We start from the raw sequence: 27,172 nt of genomic DNA on the forward strand, positions 1-27,172 counted from the left end.
CATCGCAGACAAAAATTCAAAATAGTATCCGTAATGTCCACAGAAACATGTCAAACGTTTTTTATAATCAATCTTCAGGTTTAAAAATATACAGTGCCTTGCGAAAGTATTCGGCCCCCTTGAACTTTGCGACCTTTTGCCACATTTCAGGCTTCAAACATAAAGATATAAAACTGTATTTTTTTGTGAAGAATCAACAACAAGTGGGACACAATCATGAAGTGGAACGACATTTATTGGATATTTCAAACTTTTTTAACAAATCAAAAACTGAAAAATTGGGCGTGCAAAATTATTCAGCCCCTTTACTTTCAGTGCAGCAAACTCTCTCCAGAAGTTCAGTGAGGATCTCTGAATGATCCAATGTTGACCTAAATGACTAATGATGATAAATACAATCCACCTGTGTGTAATCAAGTCTCTGTATAAATGCACCTGCACTGTGATAGTCTCAGAGGTCCGTTAAAAGCGCAGAGAGCATCATGAACAACAAGGAACACACCAGGCAGGTCCGAGATACTGTTGTGAAGAAGTTTAAAGCCGGATTTGGATACAAAAAGATTTCCCAAGCTTTAAACATCCCAAGGAGCACTGTGCAAGCGATAATATTGAAATGGAAGGAGTATCAGACCACTGCAAATCTACCAAGACCTGGTTGTCCCTCTAAACTTTCAGCTCATACAAGGAGAAGACTGATCAGAGATGCAGCCAAGAGGCCCATGATCACTCTGGATGAACTGCAGAGATCTACAGCTGAGGTGGGAGACTCTGTCCATAGGACAACAATCAGTCGTATATTGCACAAATCTGGCCTTTATGGAAGAGTGGCAAGAAGAAAGCCATTTCTTAAAGATATTCATAAAAAGTGTTGTTTAAAGTTTGCCACAAGCCACCTGGGAGACACACCAAACATGTGGAAGAAGGTGCTCTGGTCAGATGAAACCAAAATTGAACTTTTTGGCAACAATGCAAAACGTTATGTTTGGCGTAAAAGCAACACAGCTCATCACCTTGAACACACCATCCCCACTGTCAAACATGGTGGTGGCAGCATCATGGTTTGGGTCTGCTTTTCTTCAGCAGGGACAGGGAAGATGGTTCAAATTGATGGGAAGATGGATGGAGCCAAATACAGGACCATTCTGGAAGAAAACCTGATGGAGTCTACAGACTTGAGACTGGGACGGAGATTTGTCTTCCAACAAGACAATGATCCAAAACATAAAGCAAAATCTACAATGGAATGGTTCAAAAATAAACATATCCAGGTGTTAGAATGGCCAAGTCAAAGTCCAGACCTGAATCCAATCGAGAATCTGTGGAAAGAACTGAAAACTGCTGTTCACAAATGCTCTCCATCCAACCTCACTGAGCTCGAGCTGTTTTGCAAGGAGGAATGGGAAAATATTTCAGTCTCTCGATGTGCAAAACTGATAGAGACATACCCCAAGCGACACCCAGCTACCACTGACGCGATGTTATCTTTCTCGCTCGTTTTTCAAAATAAAAGCCTGAAACTATGTCTAAAGACTGTTGACACCTTCAGGGAGCCATAGGAAAAGGAATCTGGTTGATATCCCTTTAAATGCAGGTAAGGCATCCAATGGAACAGAGAGCTTTCAGGAAAACAGCACTTCATGGTTTGATTTTCCTCAGGTTTTCGCCTGCAATATCAGTTCTGGTATACTCACAGACAATATTTTGACAGTTTTGGAAACTTTAGAGTGTTTTCTGTCCTAATCTGCATATTATAGTTTCTGGGCATGAGAAATAGGCAGTTTCAAATGGGTACGTTCTTTTAGCCAAAAACGAAATATAACACTCAAGAACACTCAAGAACCAGACAGTAACATGTTCTTGTTTTTTTTTATTGACAGATAGCCAGGGGCACACTCCCAACACTCAGACATAATTTACAAACAAAACATGTATGTTTTAGTGAGTCTGCCAGATCAGAGGCTGTAGTGATGACCAGGGATGTTCTCATGATAAGTGAGTGAATTGGATAGTTTTGCTGTCAAAATGTAACGTCAACTTTTGGGTGTCAGTGAAAATGTGTGGAGTAAAACGTTAATTATTTTATTTTAGAATGTAGTGAAGTAAATTAAAAGTTGGCAAAAATATAAATAGTAAACTACAGATACCCCGAAAAATTGCTTAAGTAAAAATACTTTAGAGTACTAATTAAGTACTTTAAACCAATGTCAGAGTGGACAGGCTGTGCTCATTCTGCCCCCAGGATTCTGCCCCCAGGAAGAGATAGTGACAGAGACACATTTTCTGTAAAACTGTGACAGATATTTTGATGTAAAAAATACATTATTTCCCACAATTACACGACAAACTTAAATACGTAATTGGGGAAAAAACTAAATGCTATGCTTTATCAGCCAAGTTTGTGGCCTCCTGCCACAACCTAAGGGACAGATAGTGAGAAGTATAGCGTAATTATTCATATTTGCCTATTCTTTATAATTATTTGTTATAAATGCTGTTAATATGAATATCACTATCATTATTATTGCTTAATTACATATAGTCTAGTATTTTCCTGTCCTTAACCATCAGAGATTACCAGCATGTCTTCCTGCTATGAGTCTATTACAGAGTCCGGTTTTTATGATTGAGTTTGATGGGTTGATTATGTGATTTGCACAGATAACAGATAAGTGAGGACTGATAAAGGAGGACATGATTTTTGAACGCAGTATGTTTGTCTCTATGTTTTACACTTGTCTTGTTGGCAGTGCCACACACGCACACACACACACTGGGATGTTATCTGTGTGTTTTAGGGTAATCTCTTGTCTCTACAGAACGGAGTAGTGGAGTGTCGCAGGATATTCTGTCCCCCTGCCAACTGCTCAGAGGACTCTCTCTCCGTGCATGTGGAGGGCACCTGCTGCAAGAAATGCCGACGTGAGTACTGTCATCAATCCTCGACCACAGAGTGAGGAGACAATGTGCTGGAGGACGGCGCTCACATGGGTCTAGGACCAGGCTGTGTATCGTCTGAAAATAGGGACAGTGTATTATTGTAATTATTGTAAATTAGTATATTATATTATTGTATATTATTGTGTATTAGAGTTATTATTGTTTTAGAGTGTGGCACACCTTCAGAAAAAAAAGTTTTCATTTGTTCCTAAAGGGTTACAAACGCTTGTAACGGATTGGTACTCTGTACGGTACTATCTTTGTACCTTTAGTTATAGGTACAGTGCCTTCAGAAAGTATTCATATCCCTTGACTTAATTCACATTTTGTTGTGTTACCGCCTGAATTCAAAATGGATTAAATTGATGTTTTGTCTACACCCATCTACACACAATACCCCATAATGACCAAGTGAAAACATGTTTTTAGAATTTTTTGCTAATTTATTGAAAATGAAATACAGAAGTATCTCATTTATTACCCTGAGTAAAGAAATGTTAGAATCACATTTGGCAGCAATTACAGCTGTAAGTTTGTCTGGTAAGTCTCTAAGAGCTTTGCGCACCTGGATTGTATTAAAAAGAAGAAACGTCCCATTTTCAGGACCCTGTCTTTCAACGATAAATTGTAAAAATCCAGATAACTTCACAGATCTTCATTGTAAAGTTAAACCATGCTTGTTCAATGAACCATAAACAACTAATGGACATGTGGTCATCAAGACACTAACAGCTTACAGACGGTAGGCAATTAAGGTCACAGTTATGAAAACTTAGGACACTAAAGAGGCCTTTCTACTGACTCTGAAAAACATCAAAAGAAAGATGCCCAGGGTCCCTGCTCATCTGCGTGAACATGACTTAGGCATACTGCAAGGAAGCATGAGAACTGCAGATATGGCCAGGGCAATAAATTGCAATGTCCATACTGTGAGATGCCTGAGACAGCGCTACAGGGTGACAGGATGGACAGCTGATCGTCCTCGCAGTGGCAGACCACGTGTAACAATACCTCACCCCTGAGGGACAGGTACAGGATGGCAACAACAACTTCCCGAGTTACACCAGGAACACACAATCCCTCCATCAGTGCTCAGACTGTCCCCAATAGGCTGAGAGAGGCTGGACTGAGGGCTTGTAGGCCTGTTGTAAGAAAGGTCTTCACCAGACATCACCGGCAACAACATCGCCTATGGGCACTAACCCACTGTCACTGGACCAGACAGGACTGTCAAAAAGTGCTCTTTACTGACGAGTCACGTTTTTTTCTCACCAGGGGTGATGGTCGATTCACGTTTATCGTCGAAGGAATGAGCATTACACTGAGGCCTATACCCTGGTGTGGGATCAATTTGGAGGTAGAGGGTCTGTCATGGTCTGGGATGGTGTGTCACTGCATAATTGGACTGAGCTTGTTGCCATTGCAGACAATCTCAAAGCTGTGCGTTACAGGGAGACATCCTCCCTCATGTGGTGACCTTCCTGCAGGTTCATCCTGACATGACCACCTAGCATGACAATGCCACAAGCCATAATGCGAAGAGCGAAGAGCGAGGATCTCAATCGCTTTGAGCACGTCTGGGACCTGTTGAATCGGAGGGTGAGGGCTAGGGTAATTCCCCCCAGAAATTTATGGGAACCTGCAGGTGCCTTGGTGAAAGAGTGGGGTAACATCGCACTGCAATAACTGGAAAATCTGGTGCAGTCCATGAGGAGGAGATGCACTTAAGTACTTAATGCAGCTGTTGGCCACACCAGATACTGACTGTTACTTTTGATTTTGACCCCCCTTTGTTCAGGGACACATTATTCCATTTCTGATAGTCACATGTCTGTGGACCTTGTTCAGTTTATGTCTCAGTTGTTGAATCTTGTTATGTTCATACAAATATTTACACATGTTAAGTGTGCTGAAAATAAATGCAGTTAGAAGAGTTTGTGTACATTAATCTTGAAAAAAATCTTCAAGCTCTTTCAAGGTGGTTGTAGAGCCTTGCGAGACAGCCATTTTCAAGTTTTGCCATAGATGTTCAAGCCGATTTAAGTCAAAGCTGTAACTAGGCCACTCAGAAACATTCAATGCCATCTTGGTAAGCAACTAGAGTGCCTTCACACCCCTTAATTTTTTATTTTGTTGTGTTACAGCCTGAAATAAACATGTATTAATCTGAGATTTTGGTTCACTGATCTACACACACTACCCCATAATGTCAAAGTGCAATTTTGTTTGTAGATTTTTTAAAATACATTTAAAGCTGAAATGTCTTGAGTCAATACATTTTTAAGGCAAGCCTAAATAAGTTCAGGAGTAAAAATGTGCTTAACAAATCACATAGGTTGCATGGACTCATTTTTTGTTCTCAATAATAGTGGTTAACATGATTTTATAATGGCTACCCCATCTCTGTACCCCACACATACAATTATCTGCAAGGTCCCTCAATCGAGTAGGGAATTTCAAGCACAGATTCTACCACAAACAACCAGGGAGGTTTTTCAATGCCTCAAAAAGAAAGGCACAGATTGGTAGATGGGCAGAACACTGAATATCCCTTTGAGCATGGGGAAGTTAATAATTACACTTTGGATGGTGTATCAATACACCCAGTCACTACAAAGATACAGGCATCCTTCCTTACTCAATTGCTGGAGAGGAAGTAAACTGCTCAGAGATAAAAACATAAACAAGGCACATAAAGATGCACTACGCAGAAATCGCTCCGGCCATTCCCTGGTTGCTAAAATTATTATAGTTAGCCTAATTTCAATTTATGTGACTATAGAAGGAAGTATGGTGTGGAGAATCATTGTACCATCTAAAACGCTGGGAAATATATTTTCCATAACCAAAAATATTGTATTTTCAGCTGTTTGTAGTTGGTGTAAAATAAAACAGAAAGTAAAAGACACAAAATCAAAACTTAAAAACGGGAAACATAAAAATAGTGCAAATAGAACAAACTATTCTTACACTTGCTTTTAATGTAACTCACATTTCTATGTGAATTTTGTCAGGTCGCCCAAAAAGTTACATATTGCAGCTTTAAGTAATACTGCAAAAAATGTGTCGAATAAAAAGCGTTATATTTGGGGCAAATCCAACAAATCACATCACTGAGTACCATTCTTCACATTTTGGTTGTAGCTGCATCATGTTAAGGGTGTACTTGTCATCGGCAAGAACTATAGAGTTTTTTTTTTATCAAAATAAACAGAATACAGCTCTAAGCACAAGCAAAATCCTAGAGACGAACGTGGTTCAGTTTACTTTCCAACAGACACTGGGAGAAGAATTCACCTTTCAGCAGGACAAGGCCAAATCTACCCTGCAGTTGCTTACCAAGATGACATTGAATGTTCCCGAGTGGCCTTCAGTTTTGACTTAAATCGATTTGAAAATCTATAGGATGATTTGAAAATGGCTGTCTAGCAATGATCAACAATTAAATGAAAGAGCTTGAATAATTTTAAAAAGAATAATGGGAAAATGTTCTACAATCCAGGTGTGTAAAGCTCCTACAGCCCTATCCCGACATCAGAATGTAAGCCTTTCCTACACACACCTTTCCTACTCACTTCTCAGTATTTGGTATACAGACTTACCTAATTAATTTGCGTAATGACCTCTGCAGGTGTGGCTAGCTTGCACTCTCTGAAAAAATGTCTTTCAACTGCTGAAAACCCTCCCACTTTTTGGCCAACAGATTTTCTCACAGCGTTTTTATTCAATAGGGTTTTCAGTACATTTATCTTAAGGCATCCCTTTAAATATGGTACAACTTTGATTAGAATTTTGGTGACAAACTCAAATAAAATGTTATTGGTCACATACACATGGTTATCTGATGTTATTGTGAGTGTAGCGAAATGCTTATGCTTCTAGATCTGACAGTGCAGCAGTATATAACAGGAAATGTCAAACAAGGCCACAACAAAACATAATATCTAACAAATTCCCCAAAAAGACCTAATACACACAATCTAGTAAAGGAATGGGATAAGTATATATATGTGTAAAATATATAGATGAGCAATGACAGAGCGGCTAGGCTGCAATAAATAGTAAATAATGGATAGTGAAGGATACAGTACACATAATATATATATATAGTTAAGTTTACAAGAAGTTTACATACACCCTAGCCAAATACACTTAAACAGTTTTTCACAATTCCTGACATTTATTCCTAGTAAAAAATGCCTGTCTTAGGTCAGTTAGGATCACCACATTATTTTAAGAATGTGAAATGTCAGAATAATAGTAGAGAGAAATATTATTTTCAGCTTTTATTGATTTCATCACATTCCCAGTGGGTCAAAGGTTTACATACACTCAATTAGTATTTGGTAGAATTGCCTTTAAGTTGTTTAACTTGGGTCAAACGTGTCGGGTAGCCTTCCACAAGCTTCCCACAATAAGTTGGGTGAATTTTGGCCCATTCCTCCTGACAGAGCTGGTTTAACTGAGTCAGGTTTGTAAGACCTCCTTGCTCGCACACGCTTTTTCAGTTCTGCTCACAAAAAGTCTATGGGATTAAGGTCAGGGCTTCGTGATGGCCACTCCAATACCTTGACTTTGTTGTCCTTAATCCATTTTGCCACAACTTTGGAAGTATGCTTGAGGTCATAGTCTATCTGGAAGAACCATTTGCAACCAAGCTTTAACCTCCTGACTGATGTCTTGAGATGTTGCTTCAATATATCCACATAATTTTCCTTTCTCGTTATGCCATTTATTTTTTTAAGTGCGCCAGGCCCTCCTGCCGCAAAACACCCCCACAACATGATGCTGCCACCGCTGTGCTTCACGGTTGGGATGCTGTTCTTCGGCTTGCAAGCCTCCCCCTTTTTCCTCCAAACATAAAGATGGTCATTATGGCCAAACAGTTCTATTTTTGTTTCATCAGACCAGAGGACATTTCTCCAAAAAGTACAATCTTTGTCCCCATGTGCAGTTGCAAACCATAGTCTGCCTTTTTAATGGCGGTTTTGGAGCAGTGGCTTCTTCCTTGCTGAGCGGCCTTTCAGGTTATGTCGATGTAGGACTCGTTTTACTGTATTGAACAGGGCTAGAGGCTCTACGGTGAAATAAGGCAATAATCACGAACCAAAACAGCAATGGACAAGGCTTATTGACATTAGGGTGAGGCATGCGTAGCCGAGTGATCATAGGTGAGGAGTGAGGAGTTCGGCGGGCTGGAGACACTGTGATTCAGACAGCTAGCGGGACAGGGCATGCAAGCTAGCAGATGGGCCTTAGAGGGACATCGCAACAGAAGAAATCTGTTGTAGCCCCCTCGTGCTGTTATGTCGGCAGACTAGTCGTGATGGATCAGCAGGGCTCCATGTGGTAAAAGGGTCCAGGCCAATTGGCAAAATATGTATAGTGGCCAAAGAATTTGTCCGATGGGCTTCTTCAGCTAACAGTGTGATATGCTCTAGACAGCTAGCGGGCCGCGGATAGCAGGTTCGCAGATGGGTATTCAGGGACGTCGCGATGGAGGAGCCAGTTGAAAAAAAACCTTGTGTAGATTACATCGGTAGTCTAGTCGTGATGGAATCAGCCGGGCTCCGTCTCGGCAGTAGAAGGTGTCCAGGCCAATTGGCAAAATAGGTATTGTTTCCCAAGGAGTGGCTGATCAAGCCCAAGGAGCTATTAATTACACCATTCACAGTGCTTAAAGGGATATATTTTGTGTCTGCTATTTTTATTTTTAACCATCCATTGTCTCCTTTTTTTGAGCTCCCGAGTGGCGCAGCGGTTTAAGACTCTACAGACATCCTAGTTCAAATCCAGGCTGTATCACAACCGGCTGTGATTGGGAGACCCATAGAGTGGCGCACAATTGGCCCAGTGTTGTCTTTGTTCTAAACTGGCTTGCCTAGTTAAATAAAGGTTCACTTTTAAAAAATGACAAAAATTATAAATAAATAGCGAGACATTGGAAAACACCCCTTGTCTTTGTGATTGAAATTCACTGCTCGACTGAAAGACCTTGCAGATAATTGTATGTTATTATTGCACACAGAGTGAATCCATGGAACTTATTATATGACTTGTTAAGCACATTCTTACTTCTAATTTTTCTTTCATAATTATATTTTGACATACTGGTGGCCGGTGACACAAAATATAAATTTAATCCATTTTAAATTCAGGCTGTAAAACAGCACAATGTGGAAAACTCAAGCGGTATGAATACTTTCTGAAGGCACTGCACATAATTGTACCCAAGTTCATACATCAGATAGTACCTTTCTCCCTAAAGCTGGCTTTTAGAAAAGGTACATATGGCCTTTATAGTGAACCACCAACATGACAAAACCATGTGTTCCTTGAAGGTGGGATAATCATACCTCTAACAAAGGCCACATAAACTGGTAAACACTTCCTCTCACGGATGGCCTAAAACAGTCAACTGAAAATCTCGGCCCCACTAAGCCACGCCTCCAATATAATTTCCAGGTGTGCCTTGCTTTTTCGAGTGAATTGTAGAGTTACAACCTATGACTCTATTTGTTAGTGACAGAGACAAGGTTTTCAGTGCTGTGGCCTTCACCAAGTGTGTTCCTACGTGAATGTTACCATTAAAATTAAACTCTTTATGACTATATATACAGGGCATTCGGAAAGTATTCAGACCCTGTCCATCTTTCCACATTTTGGTACCCTTTGCGATGAGACTCGAAATTGAGCTCAGGTGCATGCTGTTTCCACTGATTATCATTGAGATGTTTCTACAACTTATTTGGAGTCCACCTATGGGAATATCAATTGATTGGAAATTATTTGGAAAGGCATATACCTTTCTATATAATATCCCACAGTTGACATTGCATGTCAGAGCGAAAACCAAGCCATGAGGTCGAAGAATTGTCCGTAGAGCTTTGAGACAGGATTGTGTCGAGACACAGATCTGGGGAAGGTACCAAAAAATGTCTGCAGCATTGAAGGTCGCCAAGAACACAGTGGCCTCCATCATTCTTAAATGGAAGAAGTTTGAAACCACCAAGACTCTTCCTAGAGCTGGCCGCCCAGCCAAACTGAGCAATCGAGGGAGAAGGGTCTTGATCATGGAGGTGTCCAAGAACCCGATGGTCACTCTGACAGAGTTCCAGAGTACTTCTGTGGAAATGGGAGAACCTTCCAGAAGGACAACCATCTCAACCAACCGGCCTGTTTTAGCATGCTGGGAAATATGATAATGATTATGGTACAGATTAGCCTTTCTAGGGTACCAGTAACAAAGCCATTAGTTCCTTTTATGTGGCAATAATTGATCAGTGTACCTTATGGTGGCTACACATATTTACCTTTTCTCAATACATTGCTTTTCTGATAAACAAAGGTTTGTACCCAGGGAAACAGGAATGTTCCTTACCTGTATGTTGAGAGTGAGTGTGATGATTGTACCCCAGGGAACAATATCGTACCTTTATTTCTAAGATTGCAGGGCTACTGTGATACTGAACACAATCAACTGGGTTAGTAGACACAAACTGCACAAACACTCTCTATTTATGTTCATTTGCTTAAGGGATATGCAGAAATGTCTCATCTCTTGCATTCTTAATGGGATGTTTATTTTCCCCCCAACTTCACTCACTCACATTTGCCTTTTTTTCCCTCCACAGAATTAAAAATGTAGGACATTTGAACCTCAAACACTTTTTTTTTGTAGCCAGCTCTAAAGTATTTCAGTACCCTTTGCACTGTGAATTACCATGGAAAGACAGTGAATCATCTGAACAATAAATATAATCTGAATGTCACATATTCCTTACTAATTAGTATATCAGATAGGGTTACAAAATTCCAGTAACTTTCCCAGAATTCCCAGGTTTTCTGGGAATTAAAATTGTATTAACCTGAAAGCGTTGCTGTATCTAGGTTAAGATTGACACGTTTAATTAATTTGGTCTTTATCCAAATGACCAACCTCGTAAAATGTTTGTTTGGCAATTTAACTTCCTTGTTAAATCGAATGAGACAATAATATACAATCAGTTGAGATTGGTTGGATATTATTAAAGTGTAACCAGTTGTAACAAATGTGAGAAGACATTGGGCCTCACAATGGCTTTTTTTTCAAAATAATTATGGCAATTTTTCACCACAAGGGGTCACTTACCCATGAAAGTTGAAACTACACGGGTATTAAACTTTAATTAACCTGAAGGCATCACTTTATCTAAGTTAAAGTGGAAATGTTTAAAATGTCTCATTTGTTGGAACAAATTAATGGTCTTTATCTAAATGATCAACCTGGTAAAAGGTTTGTTTGGTATTTGAACTTCCTTGTTAAATTAAATGAGACATCAATATCAAATCAGTTGAGATTGGCTGGATATCATAAGTGCAACTAGTTTTTACAAATGTGAGAAGATTATTTTTTTTACCACAAGGGGTCACTTGCCCCTGAAAGTTGAACTCACGAGGGATTTCAGCAGAGGCGGGACTTCCATCGCCCAAGACACAGGGTGTCGCCCTGAAAGCTGAAATCACACAGGAATCCTGTGAAGGCGGGATTTTACCGTAAACTAAGGAGAATGGCTGCTCTTTCTTTGTTAGCTTAGCATTGAATGCAGAACTAGCCATTATCCACAAGAATGTTACTTTCAAGAACAACCGGTCCCTTTCAATTCGGGAACAGGGTTTACTAACGATGTCTCATGTTCAACTTAATAGGTGTTTTTTCCAGTGATGTTACCGGAACACGTGATAACAAAGAAATACTTGCTGTGGTCTACTCACGCTCCTGAAACTCGAGAGACAGAGAGATTATTTTGCTTTGGCCAAACAAATATTCTTATATTTCCATCATAGGCTGGCCCGTATGTCCTAAACCTAGAAATGTAATACCGTAATTCACCCTACACTGATCCTTACTCGGTATGCAAGACCGGAGAGGAATATTTCTAGTATCTTGTTCAAATGGAAAAACACACACCCAACAACTAATCCAGCTACGGCTCTGATGGTGTATAACGTAATCTGATACACAATTCATATAGACTGAATTCAGCAGCAAGGCCTACTTTTGTCTTAGATTCCTTGTACGGGGGGCTCCAATATGTCGTGACTTTCATTAATGTGATGACTTATTTATTCAATCCACTAACTATGATTAATTCTAACCCGATGAAATTAATCATGTAACAATTAACGCATTAGGAATTTTGGGAATCACGGAAGAAGTTGTTTAACGAGTTACCATCTCCTGAATTAAACTCTAGAAGATATAAATGTATCGATAACAGTAACTTATTAATCATTACCTCATGTCAGTTCTCATTCTGAACAGTCGTGACCCTCTTGGATCTGCAAGAACCTCAATCTTTGCTGATTATTCAGTAATACACAAAATGATTTATTTATTTATTTATTAACCAACTAAATAATAACACAGAATACACATACACACTCACATGAGACAAACATCCCTTGTGGACTGACAAGATATGACGGCTTGTTACAACAAAAGGTTAGATGGAGAGGTGTTAAGAGAGAGAGAGACAGAGACTAAAGGACAAAGTGAATACTTATTGTACATTTTAAACTATGCTCCCAGTAACCATTTACTTTGCCCATGAACCATCGCCCATTTTGGGATAAGAAGTAATGCATATATTTACATGTGGATGTCTTTGTTCGTCGTCTGTCTCTGTTGAAACCAATCAATCCTTCTATGGGAGGGGGTCGACAGGTTTAAGGATCTGGTTGTCCACCAGAGGTCACAATGTCCTCCTTCTTAGTTGTCCTGGCTTGTTGTGAAGTGTTTTCAGAGCAGATACTCAGATGCTTGACTGAGATGGGATTCTCTCCTTCTTTCCTTGGGTAGATAGTCAAAGTCAAAGTTCCAAATCACTTTACATGCGTAGTTGCAGATTGGCATTGTTTCTGGTCTGGTAGGTGAGGTTATCTTCTTCACCTCGTGTTGAGACTAAGTTCTAACCATTTCCAACATGTAGCTAACGCTCCACGCTTTACAGGTGTAAATTAATTATTCAGGGATCTGCTCCCAACCTCTTTACACACCAGTAGCAATCCAGCAATGTTTTAGTCTGATGTGTTAAGTTTTAGCCAGTCCTTTTAAGCACTATTGTCAAAAAGGCGGTTCTATCACGCTGCCAAGCTCTCTGATCTAATTTGGGGCATGTCTAATCACTGTGCACAGTTTATATGAAAAACAATGATCTCATTAGAAAACTAAAATCACGTTAATATCTTAATAAAAATATTCTCTAGATTTTCTACAACATTTGGATGTAAACTTGACATATAGAATGTGTACTCTTTCCGAGTTACAGTATTTTCTTGATACCATTCTTAATGACATCACAAAATAATAAACAAATGTGATATGATTATTCTTTAGATCCCCACTGACCATAGCTTAACTTCTCTAGGATATGTGGGACGCTAGCGTCCCTCGCCAACAGCCAGTGAAATTGCAGGGTGCCAAATTCAAAACAACATAAATCTCATAATTAAAATTCCTCAAACATACAAGTATTATACACCATTTTAAAGAAACTTCTCATTAATCCAGCCACAGTGTCTGATTTCAAATAGGCTTCATGGCGAAAGCACACGTTGCGATTATGTTAGGTCAACGCCTAGCCACAGAAAAACATACAGCCATTTTCCAAAGAAGGAGAGGTGTCACAAAAGATAGAAATAGCATTAAAATGAATCACTAACCTTTGATGATCTTCACCGGATGGCACTCCCAGGACTCCATGTTAGACAATAAATGTTAGTTTTGTTCAATAAGTTCATCTTTATGTCCAAAAACCTGGCGCGTTATGTTCAGAAATGCATTGTCTCAAACAAACATTCGGTGAAAGTTCAGAGAGCCAATCAAATTACAGAAATACTCATCATAAACATTGATGAACTAAACACAAAATTAACAATAAACTTCTCCTTAATGCAACCACTGTGTCAGATTTCAAAAACATTTTACGGTAAAAGCACACCATGTGATTATGTTAGGTCAGCACCTTGTCACAGAAAAACATACAGCCATTTTTCAACCAAGGAGAGGTGTCACAAAACTCAGAAATAGCATTATAAATATTCACTTACCTTTGATTATATTCATTGGAATGCACTCCCAGGAATCCCAGTTCCACAATAAATGTTTTTTTTGTTCGATAAAGTCCAAATACCTCCTTTTCGTTCACAGGCACTTAGTTCAGACGAGAAGTCAAAACAGTTCCATTACAGTTCGTAGAATCATGTCAAACGATGAATATAATCAATCTTTAGGATGTTTTTATCATACATCTTCAATAATATTCCAACCGGACAATTCCTTTGTCTTTAGAAATGAAAAGGAACGGAGCTCGCTCTCACGGCCGCTCGTGACTTAGCTCATGGCATTCTGCCAGACCCCAGCTCTTATTCGCTCCCCATTCACAGTAGAAGCCTGAAACAATGTTCTAAAGACTGTTGACATCTAGTGGAAGCCTTAGGAAGTGCAATATGACCCCATAGACACTGTATATTGGATAGGCAATCAATTGAAAACCTACAAACCTACAAACATCAGTTTTCCCACTTCCTGGTTGGATGTTTTCTCAGGTTTTTGCCTGCCATATGAGTTCTGTTATACTCACAGACATCATTCAAACAGTTTTCAAAACTTCAGAGTGTTTTCTATCCAGATATACTAATAATATGCATATATTAACAACTGGGACTGAGTAGAGTGTTTTCTATCCAAATCTACTAATTATATGCATATTCTAGCTTTTGGGCCTGAGTAGCAGGCAGTTTACTCTGGGCACTGGGTACTCTGCCCCCCAGTCCCAAAGAAGTTAACATTCATATCTTAATATATTTTTGGACGTTATAGTTTGTGGCAAAAGTCTTCTGTAGACAAAGGCACATTCCTTCACCAATACTGAGAGCAAGAGGGAGATTCCCCTGATGCCTAATTTATGACAGTGTTAAGGTGTCAAAACTGCCCCCCCCCCCAGGAGAGTCATGACATACCATAATACAGTATATACTCACATATCACTAATGATAATGTACTTTTCCTTTGTCCCCACAGCAAAATGCACCTACATGGCCCAGACTTTGTCAGAGGGCCAGCGTCTGCTAACGAAGAGGTGCACAGAATGCAAGGTAACAACAGATCCGTCCCTCCCTGACTAAGAGCATTAGGGTCGTCACAATATCATTATTGTGATACTCAGAACTATTGTGAAGTATCGTGATACCCAGAAGTATCTTGAAGAATCATGATAGTCATGGCAAGGAAACAAAACATGAAGCAGACTTCATTTATTGAGGAAAACGGTCCTAATGTTGGAAACAAAAACACAAACAACAATACAAGTAACCCATAGTCACATTTGTATATATTCAAAGCTGTTACACACAAAATATTTACATGAAGCAGGTTTTCAAAGAGTTGAGTGTGCTTCATGTTTTCCTTCTTGCCATGAAAAATTGAGTATCATATTATTGTGATACTAGTATTGTGACAAGAAAGTTGTACAACTCAGTTCTGTAGATTGATTTCTGTGTTATTTAGTTATCCAACTGAATGTATTAGTTCTCAGAGCTCAGACACAATCTGTTCAATCTTTCTGTTTTTATTTCTCAGCCATGGGTGAGATATGAGGGTAATTGGGAGTAATTTATGAACATAGAAACAAAGGGCTGTTTGAATTGACTTAGGGGTAAATCTAAGGAGCAGGGCTGACTCCCAATACGATCCCTCTATAGGATCCTATGGGCCCTGGTCAAAAGTAGTGAACTATTGGGAATACATTGCCATTTGGGTCGCATATTACATTTAAGGTGCAGGCAGCACAGAGGCCGTGTTGCATTGTGGTAGACTATAATTAAAGTCATTATTCCGCTGAGGGAAAAAGAACCCTCTTCTCTATGTGCTGCCATTTATCTTAAAAGGCACTTTTAAGAGGGAAAGTGTGTTTTACTGGTGTAATTGGTTACAAAGAGACGAGCCAGGCAGACAGGCAAAGGGTTTTAAGGCCCCCTTTAGACTTTAGAGTGGTATTCAGTGCTCTGTAGGTAGCTTTCCTTCAGACAGAGATTACAGTCTCATTCATCTGCCACCATGGTTGTTAAAGTGGAGAACTGCCCAGTTCAATGACATACAGTACCAGTCAAAAGTGTGGACACACCTACTCATTCAAGGGTTTTTCTTTATTTGTACTATTTTCTACATTGTAGAATAATAGTGAAGACATCAAAACTATGAAATATAACATATAGAATCATGTAGTAACCAAATAAGTGCCAAGCAAATCTCTTCAAAGTAGCCACACTTTGCCTTGATGACAGCTTTGCACACTCTTGGCATTGTCTCAACCAGATTAATGAGGAATGCTTTTCCAAAAGTCTCGAAGGAGTTCCCACATATGTTTAGTACTTGTTGGCTGCTTTTTCTTCACTCTGCGGTCCAACTCATCCCAAACCATCTAAATTGTGGAGGCCTGGTCATCTGATGCAGCACTCCATCACTCTCCTTCTTGGTCAAATAGCCCTTACACTGCCTGGAGGTATGTTTTGAGTCATTGTCTTGTTGAAAAACAAATGATTGTCCTGCTAAGCTCAAACCAGAAGGGATGGCGTATCGCTGCAGAATGCTGTGGTAGCCATGCTGGTTAAGTGTGCCTTGAATTCTAAATAAATCATAGACAGTGTCACCATCAAAGCAACCCCAAACTATCACACCTCCTCCTCAAGTGCTTCATGGTGGGAACCAAACATGCAGAGATCATCTGTTTATCTACTCTGTGTCTCACAAAGACGCGCCGAACCAAAAATCTCAAATTTCTCTAATGTCCATTGCTCGTGTTTCTTGGCTCAAGCAAGTCTCTTCTTCTTATTGGTGTTGTCATGACTTGCCCTGTTTGGGTGAGGATCATAGGCACCAGATCCACTCTCCCTCTCCCCCACCAGTTTTATGACCGGTTGTAAATATTGTGTAGAAACTTTGCGCTTGGTAGTATTGAGGGGAAATAAACCCTTTTGTTACAAGGAGATTCCTCTCGCCAAAATGGTAACATCAAAAGGTTGAATAATTAAACAATATTTCTGTATTCCAAACAGTTGGAATGGTCCATGGATACTTAAAAAACAATCCTGTCGAATTCATTACTAATTAGTGATGTAACTAAGGACAGTAGAACAACATAACTGTATCTCTGAATGTGTATATTTGCCAGTGATAAGATTCACATCCAAATGTTGGGGAACTGATATGATTAAACAATGAACTATTTGTGAGAATATGTAATGTGATGTTGGCCTTCTAAATTAAATCTATATTTTTCATATAAAGTCTTAACCAAGTCAGTGGCCATGCCCACGTGAGCACAGACATTAAGACAAAGGGAGGGAACTCCCCCTTTCCCCGAGTTCTTAATTAGGACTCGTGACAACATTTATATAGACCAGAGGACGCACGAATAGTTAAGAAATCTACAAAACTAAAGGCCAGAAAACATGGAGCTGTGGCTACTTGTTGGAATGGTTGGCAATTTAAATATAGACCAAACAGCGTGAAGCGGTGGCTACATGGCTGAGAAATGGTTTAAAACTAAAGACCAAGCAGGGTGACGGTGTGAACTGGGCGTAATGAATGATTAAGAAACTTTGAAACAATCTGAAACTTTCTCGAGTGAAGAGGAAGACTACACAGGAAAATTCAGTCTGCAGCTGTTTAAGTACTTTAGTCTGGTAACCTCGACCGAGAACCACAGGGTGGTACTCTGAAGGATCCATTCTAAAGAACATTTGCCTAGCAAATGACCATTCATTTGACGTGTCATTCAGCTACAACTACGAAATACTTTGATCTCTGGTGGACAAACCAGAGACTTTCTGTCAAATTACTCCCCAGACCGATCGAGTGTATTCAACAGAGAGACAGCAAAGACATACACACACGTAAATATGCACATTGCAATTTTTTCAAATGAGTGGCCATTCATGTGCAAAGTATTGCCACGTTCATTGAAATGATTGGAACAAGGCGCATCGTGCGTAGAGTTCCACATATTTTAATAAATCGAAACTCACCAAACAAAACAATAAAGCACAAACGAAACGTGAAGCTAACAGTGCTACAACTAAACATAGTCAAGATCCCACAAATCACAAATGAGGAAATGGCTGCCTAAATATGATCCCCAATCAGAGACAACGATAAACAGCTGTCTCTGATTGGGAACCATTCCAGGCCAACATAGACAAACAAATCACCTAGATGACCCACCCTAGTCACTATCACACCCCAACTAACATAGAGAATAAACAGCTTTCTATGGTCAGGGTGTGACAAGTATTCACATTTCCATGAGCATAGTTATCAGCTGTATGTATGTAGTGGGTCCATTCTGTCTTTTCCGCTCTTTATCTGTCTCCACCCCTTTTCATTGTCTACCAAGCCGTCATATCGAGTTTAGTCCACAAGGGATTTGAATCGCATTGTGTTAGTACCAAATAACTATATTGTTTGTGTAATTCTGTGTGATTATTTAGTTACCTAGTAAATAAATAATTAAGCCAATTTGTGTATCGCTGATTCATCTCTTATGCTAGGGTTTGTGCAGACATCCAAGGATTTTGCAACACTCAGAATGAGACTGGTAGAATATAATTAATTAATGACTGATTGATGACTGAAATGTAAGATATATTTCTATCTATAGAGTTCATTCAGAAAACGGTAACTCATGAACCTTTTCACATGTACCAATCATTCTACAGTTGTACCTGTAGCGTACGATCAAACCGGTGTGATTAGAACACGTATTTAGAACGTCCAGTTTCGAATGACGCAACAATCAGCATTTGAGCTGGCCTGACTGTTTTTTCAGAAACATTTTGCACAAACACAGGCCTTACAAAGTTATGTCCAGAATGTGAGCAGTTTATTTTTGCATGCAATGTTTAGACATTCACAAATAACACAATCATCCAAACAGGAAAAATGTGGGCTACATTTGTCCTAGCACTAACGGAGGAAAGATTGACATAACACAAGCGGTCATATTTTTATAACTCTCGGCTGACAGAAACTACAATATGAATTAGCTAATAGCAATTACTATTTTTAATAATTCATATCACGGGTGAGCTCACCATTGATCGAAATAATTGAGTAAAACACTTTCTAGAAATCGAAAGTAGTTTGTGCACGCCGCCATGTTTGTTTTGTCACATCATCCAAAGATAATAAGAGGAGAAAATATGAGTTCGGTCTGTTTATAGTATTCAAGTTGAAAGGGTTGTGTCGTCTACGATCATCCACTTCCCTTCATTCACTTCCGGAAGATGAGTGAACCATTCCTTCACCTCATTATAACATATTTGGTCTGGCAGATTATGTGACACCCAGAATGCATTATATAATGTCAACAAACATGGCGTCACACATACAGTGACTTGCAAAACTGTTCATCCCCCTTGGTGTTTTTCCTATTTTGTTGCGTTACAACCTGTAATTGGATTTCATGCAATGGACATACACAAAATACTTCAAATTGGTGAAGGGAAATTTAAAAAATCACACAAAAAACACCTGAAAAGTGGTGTGTGCATGTGTATTCACCCCCTTTGCTATGAAGCCCCTAAATAAGATCTTGTGCAACCAATTACCTTCAGAAGTCACATAATTAGTGCAAGTCCACCTGTGTGCAATTTAAGTGTCACATGATCTCAGTATATATACACCTGTTCTGAAAGGCCCCAGAGTCTGCAACACCACTAAGCAAGGGGCAACACCAAGCAAGCGGCACCATGAAGACCAAGGAGCTCTTCAAACAGGTCAGGGACAAAGTTGTGGAGAAGTACAGATCAGGGTTGAGTTATAAAAAAATATCAGAAACTTTGAACATCCCACGGAAGACCATTAAATTCGTAATTAAAAAATGGAAAGAAAATGACACCACAACAAAGCTGCCAAGAGAGGGCCACCCACCAAAACTCACGGACCAAGTAAGGAGGGCATTAATCAGAGAAGCAACAAAGAGACCAAAGATAAGGCTGAAGAAACTGCAAAGCTCCACAGCAGGGATTGGACTATCTGTCCGTAGGACCACTTTAAGCCGTACACTCCACACAGCAGGCTTTATGGAAGAGTGGTCACAAAAAGGCATATGGGAGACTCCCCAAACATATGGAAGAAGGTACTAAAGATGAGACTAAAGTTTAGCTTTTTGGCCCTCAAGGAAAACGCTATGTCTGGCACAAACCCAACACCTCTCATCACAATGTTTTTCATCAGCGGGGACTGGAGAACTGGTCAGAATTGAAGGAATGAGGGATGGCGCTAAATACAGTGAAATTATTGATGGAAACCTGTTGTAGTCTGCCAGAGATTTGAGACTGGGACAGGGGTTCACCTTCCAGCAGGACAATGACCCTAAGCATACTTCTAAAGCAACACTCGTGTTTTAAGAAGAAAACATTTAAATGTCTTGGAATGGCCTGGTCAAAGCCAAGACTTCAATCCAATTGAGAATCTGTGGTATGACTTAAAGATTGCAGTACACCAGCGGAACCCATCCTACTTGAAGGAGCTGGAGCAGGTTTGCCTTAAAGAATGGACAAAACTCTCAGTTTTTAGATGTGCCAAGCTTATAGAGACATACCCCAAAAGACTTGCAGCTGTAATTGCTGCAGAATTTGGTTCTACAAACTGTTGACATTGGGGGGTGAATAGTTATGCACGCTCAAGGTTTCTGTTTAAATATATATATATTTTCAATTTTCAAAATGGTAGGCATGTTGTGTAAATCAAATGATACAACCCCCCAAAAAATCTGTTTTAATTCCAGGTTGTAAGGCAACAAAATAGGAAAAATGCCAATGGGGGTGAAGACTTTCCCAAGCCACTGCAGCTGGCAAATAGCTTAGCTCATTATAATCAATACAGCCTTCAAAAAAGTATTTTACACACATCATAGGTGTCCATTACAATATATGCAATAATCGTAATGCATTATTTTCACCAGTCATTGAAAACGTGAATAAAACTGTAAACAACATTATACTCCATACATACATGAACTCAGCAACAACAACAAAAAAACGTCCTCTGAATGTCAACTGCGTTTATTTTCAGCAAACTTAACATGTGTAAATATTTGTATTAACATAAACAACTGAGGCATAAACTGAACAAGTTCCACAGACATGTGACTAACAGAAATGGAATCCCTGAACAAAAGGGGGTCAAAAGTAACAGTCAGTATCTGGTGTGTCCATTAAGTGCTGCAGTGCATCTCCTCCTCATGCCTCCTTGCAGCATGCCTAGGGCATGTTCACGCAGATGAGCAGGGACCCTGGGCATCTTTCTTTTGGTGTTTTTCAGAGTCAGTTGAAAGGCCTCTTTAGTGTCCTAAGTTTTCTTAACTTTGACCTTAATTGCTTACCTTCTGTAAACTGTTAGTGTCTTAACGACCGTTCCATATGTGAATGCTCATTAATTGTTTGTGGTTCATTGAACAAGCAAAATACCAGTACACAGTGAAGAGGCTGGGATGCTGGCCTTCTAGGCAGAGTTGCAAAGAAAAAATGATATGTCAGACTGGCCATCAAGAAAAGCGTAAGATGGGCAAAATAACACATTCAATGGACAGAGGAGCTCTGTCTACAAGGCCAGCATCCCGGCGTCGCCTCTTCACTGTAGACGTTGAGACTGGTTTTTTGTGGGTACTATTTAATGAAGCTATCAGTTGAGGACTTATGAGGCATCTGTATCTCAAACTAGACACTCTAATGTACTTGTCCTCTTGCTCAGTTGTGCACCGGGGCCTCCCACTCTTTCTATTCTGGTTAGAGCCAGTTTGTCCTGTTCTGTGAAGGGAGTAGTACACAGCATTGAACAAGATCTTTAGTTTCTTGGAAATGTCTTACATGGAATTGCCTTCATTTCCCAGAACAAGAATAGGCTGACAAGTTTCAGAAGAAAGGTCTTTGTTTCTGGCCATTTTGAGCCTGTAATCGAACCCACAACTGCAGATACTCAACTAGTCTAAAAAAAGGCCAGTTTTAGTAAACAAAACAGTTTTCAGCTGTCCTAACATAATTGCAAAAGGGTTTCTAATAATCAATTAGCCTTTTAAAATAATAAACTCGGATTAGCTAACACTGTGCCATTGGAACACAGGAGTGATGGATGCTGATAGTGGGCCGCTATACGCCTATGTAGATTTTCCATTAAAACAAAATCTGCCGTTTCCAGCTACAATAGTCATTTACAACATTAACAATGTCTCCAATGTATTTCTGATCAAGTCAATGTTATTTTAATGGACAAAAAATGTGCTTTTCTTTTAAAAACAAGGACATTTCTAAGTAACCCCAAACTTTTGAACGGTAGTGTATGTATGTACATATAAACACAGCAAAAAAATAAATGCCCCTTTTTCAGGACCCTGTCTTTCAAAGATAATTCGTACAAATCCAAATAACTTCACAGATCTTCATTGTAAAGGGTTTAACTGTCTTGCGTAATAATCACGTTTTGGAACACAGAGTGCATTCTGACAGCACGTGCATAAAACAACTCCCGCTGGGGGCGACCATTAGAAATATTTGGAGCTCACGTGTGAAAAGGTTAATCATGGTGCCCCAAAATTACTGATGAGTTAGTTGTTACATGAGTAATTTAATTATCGTAGTAATTTAACATACAGTGCCTTGCGAAAGTATTCGGCCCCCTTGAACTTTGCGACCTTTTGCCACATTTCAGGCTTCAAACATAAAGATATAAAACTGTATTTTTTTGTGAAGAATCAACAACAAGTGGGACACAATCATGAAGTGGAACGACATTTATTGGATATTTCAAACTTTTTTAACAAATCAAAAACTGAAAAATTGGGCGTGCAAAATTATTCAGCCCCTTTACTTTCAGTGCAGCAAACTCTCTCCAGAAGTTCAGTGAGGATCTCTGAATGATCCAATGTTGACCTAAAAGACTAATGATGATAAATACAATCCACCTGTGTGTAATCAAGTCTCCGTATAAATGCAGCTGCACTGTGATAGTCTCAGAGGTCCGTTAAAAGCGCAGAGAGCATCATGAAGAACAAGGAACACACCAGGCATGTCCGAGATACTGTTGTGAAGAAGTTTAAAGCCGGATTTGGATACAAAAATATTTCCCAAGCTTTAAACATCCCAAGGAGCACTGTGCAAGCGATAATATTGAAATGGAAGGAGTATCAGACCACTGCAAATCTACCAAGACCTGGCCGTCCCTCTAAACTTTCAGCTCATACAAGGAGAAGACTGATCAGAGATGCAGCCAAGAGGCCCATGATCACTCTGGATGAACTGCAGAGATCTACAGCTGAGGTGGGAGACTCTGTCCATAGGACAACAATCAGTCGTATATTGCACAAATCTGGCCTTTATGGAAGAGTGGCAAGAAGAAAGCCATTTCTTAAAGATATCCATAAAAAGTATTGTTTAAAGTTTGCCACAAGCCACCTGGGAGACACACCAAACATGTGGAAGAAGGTGCTCTGGTCAGATGAAACCAAAATTGAACTTTTTGGCAACAATGCAAAATGTTATGTTTGGCGTAAAAGCAACACAGCTCATCACCCTGAACACACTATCCCCACTGTCAAACATGGTGGTGGCAGCATCATGGTTTGGGCCTGCTTTTCTTCAGCAGGGACAGGGAAGATGGTTAAAATTGATGGGAAGCTGGATGGAGCCAAATACAGGACCATTCTGGAAGAAAATCTGATGGAGTCTGCAAAAGACCTGAGACTGGGACGGAGATTTGTCTTCCAACAAGACAATGAATCAAAACATAAAGCAAAATCTACAATGGAATGGTTCAAAAATAAACATATCCAGGTGTTAGAATGGCCAAGTCAAAGTCCAGACCTGAATCCAATCGAGAATCTGTGGAAAGAACTGAAAACTGCTGTTCACAAATGCTCTCCATCCAACCTCACTGAGCTCGAGCTGTTTTGCAAGGAGGAATGGGAAAATATTTCAGTCTCTCGATGTGCAAAACTGATAGAGACATACCCCAAGCGACTTACAGCTGTAATCACAGCAAAAGGTGGCGCTACAAAGTATTAACTTAAGGGGGCTGAATAATTTTGCACGGCCAATTTTTCAGTTTTTGATTTGTTAAAAAGTTTGAAATATCCAATAAATGTCGTTCCACTTCATGATTGTGTCCCACTTATTGTTGATTCTTCACAAATAAATACAGTTTTATATCTTTATGTTTGAAGCCTGAAATGTGGCAAAAGGTCGCAAAGTTCAAGGGGGCCGAATACTTTCGCAAGGCACTGTAGTTAATCGATTTGATAAAATAATTGTCATCACATTAATGATAGCCAAAGACATGACAGTGTCCTTTTAGTAGGGGCTTCTTTTCAGCAATTCAACCATGAAGCCCTGATTCATGCAGTCTCCTCTGAACAATTGATGTTGAGATGTGTCCGTTACTTGAACTCTGTGAAGCATTATTTGGGCTGAAATCTGAGGTGCAGTTAACACTAATGAACTTATCCTCTTCAGCAGAGGTAACTCTGGGTCTTCCCTTCCTGTGGCGATCCTCATGAGAGCCAGTGTCATTATAGCGCTTGATGGTTTTTGCGACTGCACTGCACAAAGTTCTTGAAATGTTCCGGATTGACTGACCTTCATGTCTTAAAGTAATGATGGACTGTTGTTTCTCTTCTTGCCATAATATGGACTTGGTCTTTTACCAAATAGGGCAATCTTCTGTATACCACCTCTACCTTTTCACAACACAACTGATTGGCTCAAACACATTAGGAAGGAAAGAAATTCCACAAATGAACTTTATCAAGAAACACCATGTTAATTTAAATGTTTTCCAGGTGACTTCCTCATTAAGCTGGTTGAGAGAATGCCAAGAGTGTGCAAAGCTGTCATCAAGGCAAAGGGTGTCTACTTTGAAGAATCAAAAATATAAAATAGATTTTGATTTGTTTAACACTTTTTTTGGTCACTACATATGTCTTCACTATTATTCTACAATGTAGAAAATAGCACAAATAAAGGAAAATCCTTGAATGAGTAGGTCCCAACTTTTGACTGGTACTGGAGGTGTACATAATTCCTTTAATCAAATTACAGAAAACAGAGAGTTTAAACGGGAAATTAGGACATTACATTTAAAAAGTTGCTTAAGTTAGCTGAAGCTTGTAGTGGCTGTATAACCTTTTATATCAGCGGGCTAAATCTGGGTTCCACAGAGTGTTTCTTGGTAGTCTTAAACAAATCTACTTTGCATCAAAAGTATACACCTCACACACATGGTTACAGACTTAAGAAAATAGACACCTGTACTATGTCAAATATAGATTTGAAATGTATTACATTTTGTGTTTGCATCCCATTATTACACTTAATATACAGTTGAAGTTTACATACACTTAGGCTGGAGTCATTAAAACTATTTTTTCAACCACTCCACAATGTCTTGTTAGAAAACTATAGTTTTGGCAAGTCGGTTAGGACATCTACTTTGTGCATGACACAAGTAACTGTTCCAACAATTGTTTACAGACGGATTATTTCACTTATAATTCACTGTATCACAATTCCAGTGGGTCAGAAGTTTACATACACTAAGTTGACCGTGCCTTTAAACAGCTTGGAAAGTTCCAGAAAATTATGTCATGGCTTTAGACGCTTCTGATAGGCTAATTGACATAATTTGAGTCAATTGGAGGTGTACCTGTGGATGTATTTCAAGGCCTACCTTAAAACTCAAAACCTCTTTGATTGACATCATGAGAAAATCATAAGAAATCAGCCAAGACCTCCAGGAGTCTGGTTCATCCTTGGGAGCAATTTCCAAACGTCTGAAGGTACCACGTTCATCTGTACAAACAATAGTATGCAAGTATAAACACCATGGGACCACGCAGCCGTCATACCACTCAGGAAGGAGACACGTTCTAGGAGACGCGTTCTAGGAGACGTGTTCTAGGAGACACGTTCTGTCTCCTAGAGATGAACGTGCTTTGGTGCGAAAAGTGCAAATCAATCCCAGAACAACAGCAAAGGACCTTGTGACGATGCTTGAGGAAAGTATCTATATCCACAGTAAAACGAGTTCTATATTGACATAACCTGAAAGGCCGCTAGGCAAGGAAGAAGCCACTACTCCAAAACCGCCGTAAAAAAAGCCAGACTACGGTTTGCAGATGGGGACAAAGATCATGGAAAATGTTGTGGATATATTGATGCAAGATCTCAAGACATCAGAAGTTAAAGCTTGGTCGCAAATGGGTCTCCAAATGGACAATGACTCCAAGCATACTTCCAAGGTTGTGGCAAAATGGCTTAAGGACAACAAAGTCAAGGTATTGGAGTGGTATTGGAGTGGCCATCACAAGCCCTGACCTCAAACCTATAGAAAATGTAACATTTGACCTAAGTTAAACAATTTAAAGGCAATGATACCAAATACTAATTGAGTGTATGTAAACTTCTGACCCACTGGGAATGTGATGAAAGAAATTAAAGCTGAAAAATCATTCTCTCTACTATTATTCTGACATTTCACATCCTTAAAATAAAGTGGTGATCCTTACTGACCTAAGATAGGGAATTTTTACTAAAATTAAATGTCAGGAATTGTGAAAAACTGTGTATTTGGCTATGGTGTATGTAAACTTCCGACTTCAACTGTACATCTCAGAAGACTGAAATATAACAAAACCGTTTGACAAAGAAACACTGCATTTTCGGCAGCTTCCATCTTTGTGACACAGTTTGTGGAAGGCCCTTTCCTGTTTCAACATGACGATGCCCCCTGTACACAATGTGAGGTCCATAGAGAAATGTTTGTTGGGATTGGTGTGGAAGAACTTGACCGGCCTGCACAGAGCTCTGACCTCAAACCCATTGAACACCTTTTGGATGAATTGGAACTCCGAATGCGAGCCAGGACAATCGCTCACATCATGTAACTCAGTCAAGCAGTAAAATCAGTACAGCACAGACTGTGATGAGACAAACACACACAGGCACACACACTGCATTCTCAAACACATGCTACCACACATGCACATACATTTTAAATTGTTATTTTGCTGTATTATTGATTTTGTTTTGTAGTTACTGTATGTTATGGTAGAGTAGTGTGTAATAGTGTGTTGTGTTGTGTATTGTTTTATTGTATGTAATTGTGATTGGACCACAGGAAGAGTAGCTGCTGCGTTTGCAG

At 39.5% G+C, this 27,172-nt stretch overlaps 1 protein-coding gene across 1 annotated transcript in view; it reads left to right on the forward strand.

Moving 5' to 3' along the window:
• The window catches only part of LOC110526153 (protein kinase C-binding protein NELL1), a 408,096-nt gene that overhangs the window by 154,199 nt on the left and 226,725 nt on the right, over positions 1-27,172 (forward strand). Inside the window, exons 9-10 of the mRNA XM_021606800.3 lie at positions 2,817-2,919; positions 15,002-15,075. Coding sequence (XP_021462475.3) covers positions 2,817-2,919; positions 15,002-15,075 — 177 coding nt within the window. The remainder of the gene's footprint in view (positions 1-2,816; positions 2,920-15,001; positions 15,076-27,172) is intronic.

This window comes from Oncorhynchus mykiss, chromosome 6 (assembly GCF_057628025.1).
Source record: "Oncorhynchus mykiss isolate SJ-2025 chromosome 6, ASM5762802v1, whole genome shotgun sequence".
NCBI classification, from domain to species: domain Eukaryota; kingdom Metazoa; phylum Chordata; class Actinopteri; order Salmoniformes; family Salmonidae; genus Oncorhynchus; species Oncorhynchus mykiss.